The sequence below is a fragment of the Magnolia sinica genome, chromosome 6 (assembly GCF_029962835.1).
Source record: "Magnolia sinica isolate HGM2019 chromosome 6, MsV1, whole genome shotgun sequence".
Classification (NCBI taxonomy): Eukaryota; Viridiplantae; Streptophyta; class Magnoliopsida; order Magnoliales; family Magnoliaceae; genus Magnolia; species Magnolia sinica.
Window position 1 is genome coordinate 25,257,209 of NC_080578.1, and position 18,886 is coordinate 25,276,094.

At 38.2% G+C, this 18,886-nt stretch overlaps 1 protein-coding gene across 1 annotated transcript; it reads right to left on the minus strand.

Annotated features, from left to right (window-relative positions):
- Nucleotides 1-15,805: 15,805 nt before the first annotated feature.
- On the minus strand, nt 15,806-17,005 carry LOC131248575 (uncharacterized). The gene has a single exon (XM_058248916.1). The coding sequence runs from the start codon at nt 16,851-16,853 to the stop codon at nt 16,080-16,082; it is 774 nt and encodes a 257-aa protein (XP_058104899.1). The 5' UTR covers nt 16,854-17,005; the 3' UTR covers nt 15,806-16,079.
- Between the last annotated feature and the right edge of the window lie 1,881 nt (nt 17,006-18,886).

Below are 18,886 nucleotides of genomic sequence, written 5' to 3' on the forward strand. Positions count from 1 at the left end.
AAACGTCCCAGGAGACGTTAATTTTACGGATAAAGTACAAAGAATGAGGGACTTATGCAGGTACAAAAGTTTGCTGCGAAAAGGGCTTTCACTGCGCATACGACAGCTTTCCAAACCCTATTTTCTCCATTCCAGCCACTACAGCAGCTATAAGAAGAGATGTAAAATGTAGACAAGAAGGGAGGGGAGCCAGGGAACAGATCTAAAGAAGAAAAGAGAAGAAAAGAGAAGAAAAGAGAAGAAAGAGTTTAGAAGGATGTTTTCATTTCATCATTGTTATTTTTCTTACTTTTTAACTGATCACATGGATAGCTAAATTCCTTAGCTAAGGCTGAGATGAAGCCTCCAACTTGAATGATCCTTGTTTGTTGATTTAATCCTAACTTGATTGATTTGTTTATTTCTCTAGTGTACTTGACTGGAATTTCTGTACTTCTCTATGCTAAGAGCTCAACCAAAGTTTAGTTATAAATGTTGTTTGGAATATTATTCTAGGTGCTTGTGTCTGACCATGAACAGGTTCCTATAGAGGAAGAAACAGGAATCTACATCTCTCCATGCCTGATCATGGATGGAAAGATGTGATCCATATGCTTTAAGGAATTATACATTCTGTGTGCCCGACCAAGGACATAGAGTGCGCTTTATTTATTTTTGATATCAATCTGAATTAGGGAGAATCAACAGGTAAAACAAGGTTTATAATAATTAGAGGTGGATTCGAAAGTCCTAGTTTTCTCCTTAATTGAATTTTCCTTATTGCTCTTGGTTATTTTTTTATTGATTTTTATTTAGTTTACTCAATTACTATCTCAAATATTTGTTGGATTAGTTAAGAAGAGTCTTTAATTTTGAATTGTGACAACCAGTCCTCGTGGGAACGATCTCGTAATACGTACCATATCTACATCTGATTCGTATACTTGCGAGTTTAAAATCATTTAAATCAGGTTGGTTTAAATAAAACATCACATCGCAACCAAATATACGCAGTCATGAGTAGTCTACATGCTGACCACTCTACACTTCCTCTGGAATCTTACATTCAATGGTCGTAGAAGGAGATTAACTCACCAAGTAATAAAATTGTGTTAACGACCTCAGTCCACAATTCTTTGCCCAACCCAACATTACTAATTATGCATAGGGCCCTCTCTAAGAGAGTGCGATTCATCAACTTATCCACACCATTATGCTCTGATGTGTGGTGCCGTATGTTGTGCCTCACAACTCCTTAATCTTTGTAATACCAATTAAACTCCTTAGAAGTGAATTCCCTACCATTATCTGTCATCAATAATTTCACCTTTTGCCCTAACTATTTTCTATCATCGCCTTCCATTACTTGAAGTAAATGAAAATATCAGATTTATTTGTAATAAAATAAACCCACACTTTTCTGAATTAGTCGTCAATGAATGTGACAAACTATGACAACTGTTCACAACTCCAAGCGTAGGGTCGCAATGTAGTAATAATCTCAGTATGACTGAGGTCGAATCCACATGGACTAATCTTGTACATATTCTGAAAATAACTAGAACTAGAACTAGAAGAAGATTTAAATCTAAATCTGAAATATAAGAGAGTAATTTTGAATGTTGATTTGAAACTATTAATTGAAAGATGGGAACTAGGGTGCCAAGGATCTACTTGTAGCTATTAGGATGTTACCTTTATTCATAAAACACAATCGGAATTGGAGTCCTATCCTATCCAATTGGAAGATAAAATAATTAAATCAAATCTGAACTTTCATTGACCTAATTCTCAATGGAAGAGAATTATGATGATTGGAAGAGATTCCATCACCCCACCATGCCCAGGAGATGATGGTGAATAACAAGATTTACCAATCTCACAATATTAAAATAGGAAAAGAAAATATCCAAAACTATCACAACATCTATTGTAATTTGAGTAGTAAGAAATCATACAAAACTGAAAATATTCATTTAATATCAAACTAGAAATCAATGAGGTTCATTAAGAATAAGAATCAAAGTAAGAAAATTATCTCAATATGCTACAAGCTTCACCTCTTAGCCCTAGCTAAGAGGATTGATAGGGACATCATGCGCACACGCACACCCTCTACGCATATAGGTAAGGAGGAGGACGACCTCACCATCGATCTGGATCGATGACGACGTCTAGGGAGGGCCTCCTAGTTAGAGGACCGCATTTTGGTTCTTTAGATTGGACCCGATAGTCATGTAAAAACCACCATGGGTTCTCATGATCGTGGCCCACTATTTTAATTAAGGTAGTATTTTAGGTTTTACTTATTATTGTTATTAAGAGTATCATGAATAGTTTAGATTACTTTGATTAGTTGTTATTTTTATTACTTCATTGTTAAGTAATAGGTTGCGCACACGGCGCGAGTTTTGGGGTACAGGGTTTTATTATAAATAGGCACCCCCTGTATTCTTTTGATTCATTGAAGATTAATAAAAATTCCTGTATTTTTTCTACTCCTCTAAGTTTCTGAGTTGTGAAAATCTAATTGGGTGTGAAACCCTCCATTCCTCGAAGGGCTAACTACCATGGTGCGAAGCCACACCTATCCCTTCTCCTACAATCATCTAGCTTTAAATCTGTCCTTTATTGCAGCTATTTTTCTCTCTACAGCAGAATTTCAAAATCTAGCCTTGCAGGAGGGTTGAAACTTCAGCGGAGCACCACGCACAGACTGCATATCGGATCGGCCCAAAAATCGGAGGTTTTGGAGCCCACACCTGGCCGACCAGACTCAAGGAGTCAGTTTTTGGGTTCGCGGCCCCCTCGCATGTGCAGCCAGACCCCTGCGCACGTGCGTCAGGTCTGGCCTGCTGTCTGCCCGCGTGGACTATCGCTAGGTTCAGTTTTCCACTTCTTTCATCCCTCTCACACTTAATTTCCATAACCCTAACCTAGATTGCATTATTTTCAATTTGTTTGCCCTCCTTTTCTAATCCTAGGGTTCTCTAAATTGAAACCTGTGAATGTAACGTCCTGTCCAACTAGAATAGTGTCCTGAGGCGTCCACATAGGATTTGCCGCAGGATCGTTCGCTTAAACCCCTTGTGTGTGAGGTATCACCAATTAATTAACATAGGATTAGCCCATTAGAGCAGACTAGTCTAGTCATGATCGGACCAAGTGCGGGCCGTCAAGCCAGATGGCCCGTTTACACTTAACAATAGCCCGTGCGGGCCATGCAACGGCCAAGGAAGGTTAGAAAAATTTGAAAGTTTGGGGAACCAAAGATCTCACTGGGCTTGTGGTCCATCGCGGACCACGGACTCAGTGGACACCAAGAAATTAATTATCCTCGTTGTCCCAATGGCACTTGCCAAATGCAACCCACCCAAGGCCAGAATTGAAATCTGGCACTTGTAAATAAAACTGAGATTCCAGGTTTTTTAGCAGTAAGATCTCTTTTACATTTACGGTGAAGGTCTATTGTATTTTTCTACACCCGTCCACAAAATATGGGACCCGATCGTGGAACGGTGACCGTTGATCACAAATCGGACCCGTACGATTAAACCTCACATCCGATCGTTTTCAAATTTTACATGGCCTTTCATCGGGCCATGAAGCACCTGTGCTATAAGTTTCATGGCCAAAGGGCCACCAAAACCACCCCAACAACCAGAATGGACCTCGTAGGGCCATTTAAAGATCGGAGACGTACGAAGGAACCCTGCGTCCAATTGTCTTCAAATTTTGCATGGTATCTGATCGGGCCATGAGACACCTATACACTAAATTTGGTGGCCAAAGGGGGTGATAGGGCTGTCCCAAAGCTAAAAGGGGCCCTCACAGGGCCATTGTGGGAAGTTGTTGAAACTTAGGGCCAAAGAGCCGAAGTATAGGAAATAAAATCCTAGCTCCTTATATCATAACTCTCACCATTACTACCACCACCAAGGAAGTAAAGAGAGAATAAGGAGAGAAAGAGAGAGTGAAGAAGAGAGAGGGTGGACCTTAGATCGAGGTGGGGCCCAAGGAAATCCAATCTTGCAACTCCCTACCTCTTCTCCGAGAAAACCTCCACCACAACCGCAAGAATCGTTTTCATTGATCATATAGGTAAATCTCACATCCATTTTTTCTTGAAACCTTGTGTTGAGAAGGGATTTGTATGGGGTTCTAACATGCGAGTGTTTGCTTTAGGGATTCTGGCCGGTCAACCCCAAAATCCACATTCCTATGTCGTTTTTCAAGTCTTCAACAATCCATAGGTGCGGACTATTATTCTTAGGTGACCTAGCACCAATTTTAATATGAGTCTAATGACTTTAATTGCTTGGATGATGTATTTGGAGGTTCTAGAGAGAACCTAGGGAAGACCTTACCTTGATCCTTTCAATTATATGGAAAGTGATGGAATATTTATTGTTGCTCACATGATTGGGTATAAGTTGTTAATTTCATGTCCATGTCTTGTTTGATTCATGTATCCTCTCAATCGACATAGAATAGTTATGGAATGTTTGTTGTCTCTCACATGATTAAGTATAAATTTGATGTTTGCATGTTCATGCCTTGATTGATTCGTGTATGATGTTAATTTATAGCATGTATGATTAATTAACCCTTGTGCATTTTGACTCTATGATATATATGAAAGGCTTAGTTTCCTCACTAACCCACACTACACACATGCACCTTTATTTCACAACATTGTTAGCTTTGCTTGGTAGAAAAATCTGAGTTTTATGTTGAGAAGTATGGATGCATGATATTGCTTATGCTAGTTGATAACCCTGATTATTGGCATGCTATGGATTACCCCCAAGTCCTTAGGATGGTTAGGAAACTGAGGTGAGAGAAGGTGGCCCATTGGTAGGATGCCTTGAGGCTAGGCCGGCAGATTTGGGCGAGTACGGTTGGGTGACAGTAGTTAGACTACATGAGTCATTTGTACCCGATGTCGTCCGTCTTATACACGCCTGGACTCATAAGGTCTAGTCCACGTACTAACCATTCATGTTTGTTAATCATGTCTGCTCACTTATGTATGGAACCTGGGACACCCTTCAACCGTTGTAGCCCATTGCTAACCATTTAAAGTTGATCCACCGACTCATGAGCCGAACATGGTGGAATGGGACACTATGCCCGAGCTGTCGGCCTATGCTGAGGTGACAAGTCTCCCCGTAGTAACCCCGAGCGATCCCTTTTCTTAGCACTCCCTATGTGCTTAAAGTCGGAGATGGGGAACCCAACGGGATCAAGGATCGCAGAGCCCTGGCCTCGCACGTTGAGGGGCCTTGGCATCGTAACTAGTTGAGGGCATTGATATGTGGGGTGTATCAGTTTTTTTAACCTGCTGGATGAATGAAATTAACTAAGAACTCGACTAACACTATCACATCGCATCGCACTAGTTAGGTTGGCGACTTGGCAGTCAAGGTTGCATTGAGGGAGTGTTGGTCATACACGATCGTTAGATAGAGTCGCTTGAGGGAGCGTTGTGGCGAGGGCATGCATCATATCATCTATCATGCATATGCAATAATAAAATTAGTCAGGTGTTTATAATTGATTTCCTTTCATTAAATTCATAATATAATTGATGCTTGTTACAACTTAAGATTAATAGCACCCACTGAGTTGATCACTCACTCCCACTCTGGGATGGTGTTTTAAAACACCAACCAGACTCTCCCGTAGATGCAGGTGATGCAGAGTATGAGGAGCCTGACGGTGTGAGTCTCGATGAGGAGGACGAGCTGTCCTACTTCCAGTTGATGGACGGTTCTCCCTCGGCTTAGTAGACGGGATTTTGGATCGCTGAGTAGTAGACTCATCCCTATTCTTTTGGACACGACATTCTTTTTATAATTTTATTGGGTAACGCCTTCTGCGACCCATTTATATTTTTTTGGACTTGTATGTATATATATATATATATATATATATATATATATATATATATATATATATACATACTTGACCTCTTTCATTTCAGTAGACCAATTGTGATTATGTTTCATGTTCCAAGAAATTCCATGCTGCGCATTTAACCTTGATTAAACGTAAATTAGTAAAAATTAGCATAAGTAATACGCGGGAACTTGGGAGTTGAGTATATGCATGACCCCCCAATTTTCAAGGCGTTACAGTGAATCCCTTGGATGAGGGACATATTGTTGTGCATGTGTGGATGAATTTACTTTCCTTTGAGTATCATTTGGTCCATAATTTTTATTGATCCAGCCCTAACATGCGTAGGTCTGGACCCACATAGATTCCCCTTAATTGAATGTTTGAACTTTTGTTTGGGATATGGAATTTGTGTAATTGTTTCTGAACTAACATGATCTTAAGCCTGAAAATCTTGCACATCATATTTGAATTTCATGTCCTGCATCAAGGATTAGCCAACCATAGACATAATTGGATCTAAAACCATAAAAGAAAGTATTAAAAATAGAAAAGAAGGGAAGAAAAACTCTTGGGAGGCTGCTCCACCCTTTTGCTTTATTTCCTAAAACCTAATTCATGTTTAGAAGTTCTTACGAAACCCATATTTATAACCTTGTCCGTTTAAAATCGGAAAACCACCTCAAATTTATGCAGTCTGCGTAATGCCTTCGATGTCATCAAACATAACTTGAATCCGGAAGTCGGGTCTTTTCGCACTACGTAACTCTTCTTATCATCGAACATACCTTCGATGTCATCGAACTACCTTCGAGTAATCGAGAAATATGTCCAGAGTGTTCCAGCGAGTTACTCCAAAAATTCACCTAGTTATCGATGTCATCGAACTGCCTTCGATCTCATCGAGTAGGTCTTTGAGCAATCAACAGAGCTTCGATGTCATCGATAAATATATCCAATTTGTTCAGCAACTAAACTCGATTTTCATATAATTCTTCGATATCATCTACCCGTGTTTGATGTCATCGAATACTGGATTCGATGTCATCGAATGGTAGTCGATGATATAAACAGTGTAAATTTCTGCACTTTATGCTTTCGACTTCCTTCCTTTTTCACTTGGTTTCTTTAGATTTTGGGGTCTTCAAATCTTCAATCTTAGTCTCCTAAGATCCATCCATTGCCTTGGTGATTCATGAGCATCAAATCGATGCTTTTAACATTCTTTTCAATCCAAACTCTCAGATTCACCAAGCAATATAAACATGTATAAGATATACCCATTAAGCATTATCATGCTCATAAAGCTAAGATATAAATGGAGAAAAATATATAATATTTAACACTCAACACACCCCCCAACCAACATTTTGCTAGTCCTGAGCAAAACATGCGTGACATAATCTTCAATTATCAATGTTCAAATCACTTTTCAGAAAATAATCTTTTGTGCAAACAAGTATGAATGAGCATAACTCAAAGAAACGAGAGTGAAAATTTGAAAACCTAGAGCCGAATCACATGAGCAATCAATCCAAAAGGTTCTTTATTAATTACTTAAGAGCATAAGTTCATATATCAAGTTTCTCAATGCGCTCAGTAAATTTCAAATTACTTTCTATAAAACTACTATCATTTCATAATATTAGCCATGCTCATTGTCTCAAGATTGATTGAATAATCAGGTATTAATTCCGAACTTATCCTATTTTCCTTCTTTTTTCAATTTTTGATTTTATATCGATGGTCACTTTTATTCATTTTTTTCAGTCTTTTCATTATTTTCCAATATTTTCATCATACATGACCTTTTTATCGATTTCATTGATTTTAACTAGTTCTTTTCATCTTTTTAAGGTGGAAAAAATTCTTCAGACTTAATTCTCAACATCTATCGATGATTCTCATATAATAATAAAAAATTCTAGCATAATTCACAGAAAATAGATTGAATGTGTTTTGTGACTTAAATCAACATGATATTCAAACTTCCTCTTAATCGATTAAACGAAAGAACTTAAGGGATAGTCTACTCACTTGATTAAACTCCAACAATTCATAATTCAATTTCTATATTATCGTCATACTCAAAGCATTCTTAAATGCTCAACTTTTATTTTTCCAAACAGATTTTTAATTAGAAAAATTGAAAATTTTCAAAATATTTGCTTAAAGACTAAGAAAATATTGATTAGTTTACCTAATCCACACCCCTAACCTAAAACTTACATTGTCCTCAATGTAAAAGATATAAGCATACAGTGCACATGAGACAACAATAAGAAAGGAGAAGTGATGGAAAGATAGTACCTGAAGAAGGAGAATTGAAGCTTTTTCAAAACTTTTAACATGTAGATGGGTTAGCAAGAAGACTAAACTTATTGAAAAACAAACTATCCTAATCTTAAATTCTTTGAAAGTAATAATCCTAACTACACCTCCATCAGACTAGGAGGTTAATTCTGATACACAAGATCAATCAGAGGTATGGACATGTTCTCTGTATCGAATTTATCAACAAATGGCTTTAAACGATGTCCATTTACTTTGAAAATATTGTCATTCGTTAGATTCTTTATCTTGACAATCTCATGAGGATAGATATTAGTAATAGTGAAAGGACCGGTCCAACGAGATCGAAACTTACCCAGAAAAAGATTTACCTGAGAATTGTATAAAAAAGATTTTTTGACCGGTTGTGAATGATTTCCGAAGGATATTCCGGTCATGGAACACCTTTATCCTGTCCTTATAAATTCTCGAGTTTTTGTAAGCGTTGTTCTGGATTTCCTCGAGTTCATTTAATTGAAGTTTACGCAGCGAGCCTGTGTTGTCCAAGTTAAAATTCAGATTTTTCATAGCCCAATAGGCTTTATGTTTCAACTCTAGAGGCAAGTGACAAACTTTTCCATAAACGAGTCTAAATGGAGACGTTCCAAAATGGGAGTTTTTAAGGCTGTACGGTAAGCCCATAAGGCATTGGTCAATCGGATTGATCAATCTTTAGGGTCAGGGTTAATCATTTTTTTCATAATTTGTTTAATTTTCTTATTAAAAATCTTAGTTCGTCCACTTGTCTGCGGGTGCTATGGAGTGCTCAGCTTATGAGAGAGGTCATATGTCTTCATTAAGTTCTCAAATGACCTATTACAAAAGTGTGAACCTCCATCACTAATGGTGGCTTGAGGCATTCCGAACCGGAAAATGATGTTTTCTTTTAAGAATTTAATGACAGATCGATGATCATTATTCTGGCACGGGATTGCTTCAACCCACTTAGTGACATAGTCTACTGCTAATAAAATATAAATATTTCCAAAGAATTGTATGAATGACCTTATGAAATCGATGCCCTAATAATCAAATGCTTCAATGATAAGAATTGAGTTTAATATCATCATATTTCGATGGGACAATCCTCCCAATTTCTGATAACGCTCATAAGCTTTGCAAAACTCATGAGTATCGCTGAACATAGTGGGCCAATAATAGCCGCACTGTAGAATTTTGGCCATAGTCTTTTTAGCAGAAAAGTGACCACCACAGGCCTAAGAGTGACAAAAAGAGATGACACTCTGATGTTCATTGTCTAGTACACATCTTCTTAGAATTTGGTCTGGACAATATTTAAATAAATAATGATCATCTCAGAAGAACTTACATACTTCAGAGAATAATTTTTTCTTATCTTGTGCAATCTAATATGTTGGCGTGAAACCTATGACAATATAATTCGCAATGTCAGCAAACCACGGTAGTTAGGAGAGTTTAAACAATTGTTCGTTAGGGAACATGTCGTTTATCGGTGTCGGTTCAAGGGAATCATTCGACTCCTATAAAGTTCACTGGAAGTTTCAATTTCTTGTTGAGTTCCCTTTATAGTTTTATTATGAGATTAAATCTCGGTATTATTTTTCTCAATGGATAGAGAGTCCTCAAAGAACTATATATCTCTAAATTCTATTATCACATTGGATTCTAAGTCCAAAAGACTATAAGCCTTATTATTTTGTGCATATCTTACAAAGACATACTTAATAGATCTATATTCCAATATGGTTCTTTTAGGCTCAGGAATTCTGCAATATGCGAGACACCCCCACACTTTAAGATATCTTATGTTGGGTTTTCTTTCTTTCCATATCTCATATGAAGATGTCTTGATTTTTTTAGATGAGATTCTAGTTAAAACGTGCCACGTTGTTGATAGTGTTTCTCCCCATAGACTTAATGATAACTTTGCTTGCATTAGTATTAAGTTGAATATTTCAACTAAAGTTCTATTTTTTCCTTCATCGGCCACACCATTTTGTTGTAGTGTGTAGGCTGTTGTGCACTTGTGTACTATGTCGTGCTCTCCATAATAGCTAGAAAATTCATTAGAAAAATACCCTCATCTTCTATCACCACGGATAATTTTAATCTTTTTAACTAATTGATTTTCTACTTCGAATTTATAGATATTGAATACATTAAATGACTCATCTTTAAATTTTAGAAAGTACACACACATATACACATATCTTGAACAATCATCTATAAATGTTATAAAGTACCTTTTGACTTCTCGGGTAAGTATGCCATTTAGCTCACACATTTCAGTATGCACTAGGTCTAACATTTGAAACATTCTCTCAACATCAGGGAATGGTTGTATGAGATTAAACCATTCTTAAGTATATGTCTTATGGTACTATGGCTAATATGTGTTAACCTACCATGCCATAAGGTTATAGACTCAACCATATAAGCAGAAGAATTCTTTTCATTAGTGGAAACTTAATTATCTCATTACAAGCATATCCCTTTCCCACAAAGTTCTCATTCTTAGACAAGAATAATTTATCGGATTCATATATAACTCTTATCCCGGGTTTGCTCAAAAGATTCCCTGAGACTAAATTACTCCTTATGTATGGGACTCGTAACACACTGGTCAGGATTACCTTTTTTTTAAAATGTAAATATTAGTTCCATAGTTCATTTGCCGACGACCTTTAATCGACTTTCATTTTCCATTTGAAGCTCTTGACCGTTGGTCACATCTTTACAGGTTTTAAAGGCAGATCTGTCGTTGCATACATGGACTGTGACACCTGTATCATACCACAAATCAGAGACTTTCTCTTGAACTATATTCACTTCCATGACCATTACTACGATTTCATTGTCTACTGCGTTAGCCTCTTTCTTAAGCTTTTTGCGGTCCCTACAGACTCAGTTAAAATGTCCGATCTTGCAACAGACGTAGCAAGGACTCTTAGGTTTATTGTTTTTCTTATTTTAAGTTTTCTTGAATTTTCTTTGATCTTTGTTAGGTTTTAGGGAATTATTCTTCTTAGAGTTATTATTATGGGATAGTTTTTTATTGCATTCACCGTGGACGAGGATGCACCATTAGCGTCATCCCTCTTATCTTGGTTAAGAGATTTTTGCTCAATACAAATATGTTTTTGAATTTATTTTAGGATGAAATCTTCTAATTTATGCAGTAGCTTCTTCCTTTAGTCTTTCCATCTCGGAAGCAGTTTGATTATAATAGCTCCAACTTGAAAAGATTCAGGTAAGTTGATTTTTAGTGCATTTTTTTTAGTGATCAATTGTAATTCATGAATTTGGGTTAGTAAAGGCTTATTATCTTCCATCATGAAATCGAAGTACCTGATGATTAGAAAATTTTGTATTCCTTCTTCTTCGGCCATGTACTTGTATTTCAGTACATTACGGATTTCTTTTGCTGAAGTTGTTCCAGTGTACAGATCGTATAGTCGGTCGGAAAGAGTATTGAGAATATGATCGCGATACAACAGTTCGTCGTATTGTCATTTAATTGTGGTAGCGATCTATTCTGGAGTGTCATTATCAGTTACTTCTGGTAAATGCTGAAGATTAGGGTCCAGAATGTAGAATATCTTCAAAACAGTGAGAAAAAAACTTCAACTTATCTTCCACCTAGTGAAGTTTGTATCGTCGAATCGGTCTGATCTAATCAAATCTCGGTTCATCAATTTGACTGATACAACACTTTCAGTATCCATAATCAATCGTTAAGAATGTTAGAAAAAGTAAATTGAAAAACTAAAAATAAAAATATTTAAATTAACACCAGACTAAATCACGTATAAATATGTTGTCCTTAAAGCTTGATTCGTCCCATTCTCGACTGGTGATGAGTTATAGGCGAATTGCTTCTAGAATAAAACAAGCCTTCTCTCTAAGATCCCGTGTACAACAATCATGAAGGGATCTACTCAAGAACTCGGTTAATACAATTGGTCATCTAGTAAATTTGATGAGTGGTTGAACTCAGTGACTCAAACAATGTTCGAGCTACTCAACAATTTCTTAAAAGGAAAAGTATTTGGAGAGATCAGATCGGATGCTGATTGAATCTGTTGGACTTGGATTATTTTAGATATGGATGGTCCAATTTATATAACATCTGAGGTGTGGACCATTGCTAGGTGGCTATCAATGGTTCAGAACATTTGTGAAACATTTCTGACCATTGGCACTAATTTCTTAACATTTCACATAGTTAAATTAGCGATTTGACCATTGGATCATCAAAGTCCGTCCATTTTTGAACCGTTTTGGCTATTAAGACTACTAGTTGTTCTTAAAACGGTCGACGATTTTGGATCCATTGATTCGATCTTTTCCAGCAGTCTATAAACCAGACAATTTCAAAGTATAAAGTGTGTCATCAAGTGCCACTACAACAACATTGCCTACGCCCAAGCATGAGTTCGTGTGGGTACTGAGCATCTCATCCTCCATTTTTCCAAGTATGGATACTACCCACTCAGTCACTTATAAACTACAACTTTTCTCCAACTCTATCTGATGTGGGACTAAAGAAAACACACTTTTTTTTTTCTTTGATTTTTCAAAACCGCTTTGGAGGAAAAATGAAAATTTCAAATTTTTATTTAATTTTAAACCAATTTTTTTACATTCTTAACCTTTAGCTTTGTAGCTAGCTATGTTGTTGTATGAGTAATTTTGTTTTTCTTCTCTCTAGTTTTTATAGTTGGTTAAGTTTTTCTGCTTTTGGTTAGGTCATTTTTTCTTCTCCCATTGTTTTGCTCTTCGTTCTTTTTTTTTTTTTGGCCTTCGGCTTAATAAAATTCTCTTCTTTTAAAATAAGAAAAAGGACGGTAATATAATTTTTTTTCTTTAAAAGTAATTGTCTTGGAATATTAATTACTGGAGGCACTATTTGGTAAAATCCAATTCTCTGATGAATTTTGCTAAAAAAATCATTTTTTTTTCTTTTTTTCGGGAGTGATACCCATACAGCCCTTGGTTGTTATTTTATTAGTTTTAATTTAACTTTCTTCCAATTATATTCATTTAGTTTTTCATCTACAAAATGAAAGTTCATTAAAAGATAATCGTCCAAGACCTTCGAAAGCAAATACAATTAGCCTACCACACAAGTAATTATCCATGTCCTAGTTAGCTTATGATATGAATATCATGCAGATTTTTCCACTCAAAGTTGCATAATGCTCTAATACCATCCTCCCGGAATTAAGACAAGCTGTGGGTGGTTTTCACAGTACCAAATGCTAAATGTCTTTCTTTAGTTCAATTCATTTACCAAGTTCATTTTTCATTCTCCTTTTTATCAAAATATTCATCATCTTTTCCTTCTATTTAAGTCGGAGAGCTTATACATAGATTGGAGTTCCCTTACATGAAAGTGAAACAATTAGTTTTAGAATCTGGCCTTGAATTAAGCAATACGTGTTCATGTCTAAAAGGAGTTAATCTTCGAGTCCAGAAAGAGATAATACATGTTCATGCTCAAAGGGAGCTAATCTTCGATTCTAAAAAGAGCTAAACTGATATCATGCACTTGGGGCCTGTTCTATTGTGCTGGTGGTCTAAGCTTGACTTTTCCTTAACCAATCCAATTCAAAGAGTAGGTCGTACCATTATTATTTATTTATTTTTTTTAAAAAAAACTATAAACAACTAAAGATTGGTTGGACCTACTCAAAATTTAAGAGACCCATCAAAGTAATCACCTTGTCGACTTAGTCTAAATTCCAAGTCATTGGTTGACCAAGTTAGTGAATGACTATGGAGGCTTCCTGGTTTTCAAACAATGTGTTTCATTTCATTTTGTGATGTTTCATTGCATTTTCTTTAAAAGGTATTGGGGCCGCAGTGTCATACCCTAAACTACCAATTGCCAATGTTTAAAATCAATTTATCAGTGTCTTAATTATTTCGAGAGTTTACTAAAGAAAGATAGAACCTCATTAATTTATATTATTATCATTCCACTTACTTTACATATCTTTAACGGCCGGTTGGTGGGTGTGCAAGTAAATGAGTTGGCTGCTTGGGTCGATGTCATTGTGATGTTTATGTAAAATTCATTCCGATCACTTGGTGCATCATCTCATGTTAGGCCAAACTCAACCCTATCTATGTATCAAGTGGACCACATGATTGAAAATAGTGTGCAGAGATCAATCGCTTTCTAAATTATTTTCATTAGTATGACCCACCTAAATCATGCATGGGCCTGATTTTAGGCTCCAAGCTTAAATTTTTTGGCATCTAATGGTTAAAGTAGATTTCATATCGTCATCATTATGGACCCTGTGAAGATGAAGGGTACACATCTTTCTCTCAACTATTTTCTTTGGTATGGCCCACCTGAATCACAAGTTAGTCCAATCATTTGGCTCTAAGCCTAAATTTGTATTATGCATCTAATAGTTGAAGTGGATTTCACATACACATCATGGTAAGCCTTGCCAAAAACCAAGTCTGACTTGTGATTCTAGTGGGCCATGCTAAAGGAGATAGTTGGCATAAAGACATCCACCATTTATAATTATATGCAATCCACTCCAATCATTAGATTTTACACCAATTTAGGCCATTAGCGTAAAAAATAATACCCAATGATTCACACGGCACACTAATGGAAATAGTTTAGAAGGCGAGCATTGCCATGTACACTATTTCCAATCACCAGTAACACATTTACTCACAGGTTGTGGAGAAGGTAGTGAAATGATAATTACATCAATTAGTTAGGCAACTTCTTGAAAACCTTTTTGTAAAAAAGGTTCCAAAATGTGAATCATCTTGCCGTGTTTGGCACCCGGGTTCAAAATCTCTCTAATCCAGAAGTAGCTTTGTATAGCTTATCTCCAGGGGTTTGAATTTAATTACTAAGGGTATGTTTGATTTTTTAAAGTCAAGCTAAATGTATGTGGAAAAAGTCAAGCTAAATGTATGTGGATTAGCCACACCGTCCATCCGTCATGCCAGCTGAATTTAGGGCATGAGCCATAAATTAGGTAGATTCAAAGTTCAAGTGGACCACACCACAGTAAAAATGGAATCGAACATTCATAGTTAAAAACTTCTCGAGGCCACTGTTTACTTTGGTGTGAGCCACTTGAATGTGAGGTTTGTCTCATTTTTCGGCAAAATGGATGGATGACACGGATATGCAGTATACATGACGATGGAGCTCAAAAATTTATGCCAATCATTTTGATCCGTTTTTTGAAGCAAGAATACCCTTGTATCGTATTACAGGTAAAAGGAGACATTTTCACTGAATTGTGAAAATCAAACCAGCCCTAAGTAACTTTAATATATATAATTAATGAAAAGGATTAAATTTCGAGTCTCATAGGGGCCACAGGCACAAGATCACATCTGAGTAACTAACCAACGATTTTTACTTGTCGATTTACATTTGGATGATGAATATCATTGCATTAAAGTAATTATAGTGATGAAATAGATAATCTAATTATTTTGGGATATGTCCAATATATTAATAGACTAATGACACCTATGTTAAGAATGTAACTCTTGAAAGAATTTTAAATGTAATCCAAGCTTTTATCTTCGGTTTCAACCCAGTAACTTTATGTGCCAAACATACCTGCGAATTTAAAATCCCCTCAAATCAATGGTGCCAAACGACCCCTTGTGCTACAAGTCCATGCACATCTAAGACCATGCATGATAAAAATACAAAAATAAATAAATAAAAAGAAAAGCACAAACAAGAGGAGAAAAAAAAAAAAATCAAAATTAAACGAATTAAAATCAAAAGGAAAAGGAATCGCCCAAAAATCCGATGACTGAAATCTCATTTACAAAATAATCTCTCTCTCTCTCTCTCTCTCTCTGAATACCCAAAACCCGTATATTCAAATCAGCTTTCTCCCTCTTCTCCTCATCAAACCCTTGGTCGAAGCTCTGGACACCAAAATTCCTACCCCCAAACACATCACCCATATCCCCAAATCCACCGCCCATCTCACCCCCTCCATCTCCATCTCCACCGTCTCATCTTCCTCCCTCTCATCCTCTTCATAATCCCCACCGTCCGAGGAACCCACCTCCATCTCCTCGCAATCGCAACCGTCCGATTCAGTCTCCGTCTCCTCCGGTATCTCCTCCAACCCCTCAAACCCCCTTCTCTTCTTCCTCACCACCATCTCCACCCTCTCCTTCATCATCCCACACCTCTCCCCAGCCACGCACACCTCCGCCTCCGAAACCCCTAGACCCCCCTCCGTCGCGACGCACCGGCACTCCACCTTCCACATCTCGTCCTCGTCTTTCCGAAAAATCCCCTTCAATACCTTCTCCTCCTTCAAGTACACCTCGAACCGAACCCCTTCGCTCGCTCGAACCCGGTCCGTGCTGGTGAAAACCGCTTCCACAAGCCCCCCGCTCTCGACTCGCTTCTCCGCCGACCTGACTCGGTGGAGCGCGACGAGCGCGGCCGAGTCGGGCCGGATCTTCGCGTCGTTAATCTCGAGGAGGCTGCCAGTCATGCGTGGGAGATAGACGAGGCTTAGGGTATCAGGAAGGGCAGTTTCGGCATTCGAGGCTGAAAGACGAAGGTAAAACGCTCGTATCTTCAACCGTTCATTCTCCTTGTGGGAGATGCCATGATTTTCGATCGAACGGCACATGTTTGTTCGTCTCTTCTTCTTCTTCTTCTCCTCTCTCCGTCTCAAAAACTCTTTCTTGAATCTCTTACGATTGTTTTCTGCGACTAATGGAAGAGTCTTTTTCTTTTTTAAAAGAATCGGACGAGAAAACAAGCGGCTTGAGGAGATGCTGTTTTCCCCGCAGCTTCTGATTCGGCCGTCGCCAGCACGCGGTTTTGTTGCTGACGTGTACAAAGGTCCGTACATGTCGCAGTTTCAAATGCCAGTAGGTTACTGTGCTAGTCCATCGCTACTTTTAAACGGTAGTGGTTACGGGTGGGAAACTGTCAGCCCAAGCCCAACTGGTTTCCAAAACGGGCCGTGAGCGACCGTGACCCATGGCCGTGTAGCCTAACCTTACCCACTTAAGTTAATACCAACCAGGTCCGATCTATTCAATTGTAACCGGCTCGAGCTCGATGAACCCAATCCCGACACGACCCAACTCATGTGTATGGCAACCATCGATAATATAAAGGGTCTATATAATTTTTAAGAATTTCAAAAAGTCGAAAATGGACGGCCTTGGTCCAGCTCCAGCCTTCTGCTAGATACTACGCTAGTGAAATAGAGCTAATTACTCTGATCTACGGTTGCAATCCATATATGACACATGTACGGTCGGTGACCATCCATTGCTTGAGGAACCGTGAGAAACGCACATCTTAGTGTAGAATGGAACCAGAGGCGTGCTATTGGAGAGCGGATTGGGTGAGACACCCCAGCCTCACCCAACACAGTGCGTTCCTTACGGTGGGGCCCACCTTGATGTATGTGTTATGCATCCACACCGTCCATCCGTTTTTCCAGATCATTTTAGGGTATTAAGCCAAAAATGAAGCAGATACGATTATCAGGTGGATCATACCATAAGAAACAGTGGTGATTGACCGTTCTACCATTAAAAACTTCTTAGGGCGTAAATTAGTGTTTCCGTAGTGTTTATTTACCATCCAATCTGTTGATAAGGTCGCATAAGCATACATGAAGGTAAAAAACGAATATAAGCTTGATTGAAACTCTTCTAGTCATTAATGGTCAATCACTACTGTTTCTTATGGTATGGTCCACCTGATAATTGGATCTGCTTTATTTTTGGCATAATACCCTAGAATGATCTGAAAAAACGGATGGACGGAATGGATACATAATACATACATAAAGGTGGGCCCCACGGTAAGGGCCGTACCGACTTGGGTGAGGCCGGGGTCACACCTAATCCGCTCTCGTGTTATGGGGCTTTACGGTAGCAGCACCTAGATTTGGTCCTGAGAAGGGGGGCTGTTTGGGTGGCGTTTGAAGGTATGGTGGTTTCATGTTTGTCTTTTCTCGTGCAGATATTGGATGCCATCGGGACTCTGATGGCCTTATATCCCACGTGATTGTTTCGTTAGACTCCTGTGTTAGTTTTGCACCATTGATAGTGTTGGTGATTCATCCTCATCGCATCCGGCACTAATATACAGCTATCCAGGCCGTCCAAGTTGTGGGTCCCATTGTGGATTGTGTATATATGTCTGAAATTACACTGGTTAAGCTATCTGAACCGTCCAATTATTGGCTAGCGAATGGATGGCTAGAGGTTAAATAGCAAGGGGTCCTAATTGTAAGGGAAAATCAGATGGTTTAGATTATCTTCTCTGCATCAATTTTCAATAATCATCCAGCTACAGTTCGGTGAGTGATTTGGACAGTCTGGATTTGCTTGTAAGTATGTCATGCGTACGTTTGAAGAGAGACCGTCATTTTTTGTAAATGGTGCAAAACTGACACGGGAGTTAACACTTGCTTCGTCGAAGAGAGATGCCTCGGGATCCGCGCCGGGAGAGCCTGACGTGGCGATCGATCGGGACGTGGATTGGGTACTACCCTGCCTTTCCCGAGCTCGGGATGGGCTGGGGATCTGAGGGGTCCAAGATGATGTATAGGTTTTATCCACACCGTCCATCCATTTTTTTCATATCATTTTATGGTGCAGGAAAAAAAAAAAAGCTGATCAAAGGCTCAAGTCGACC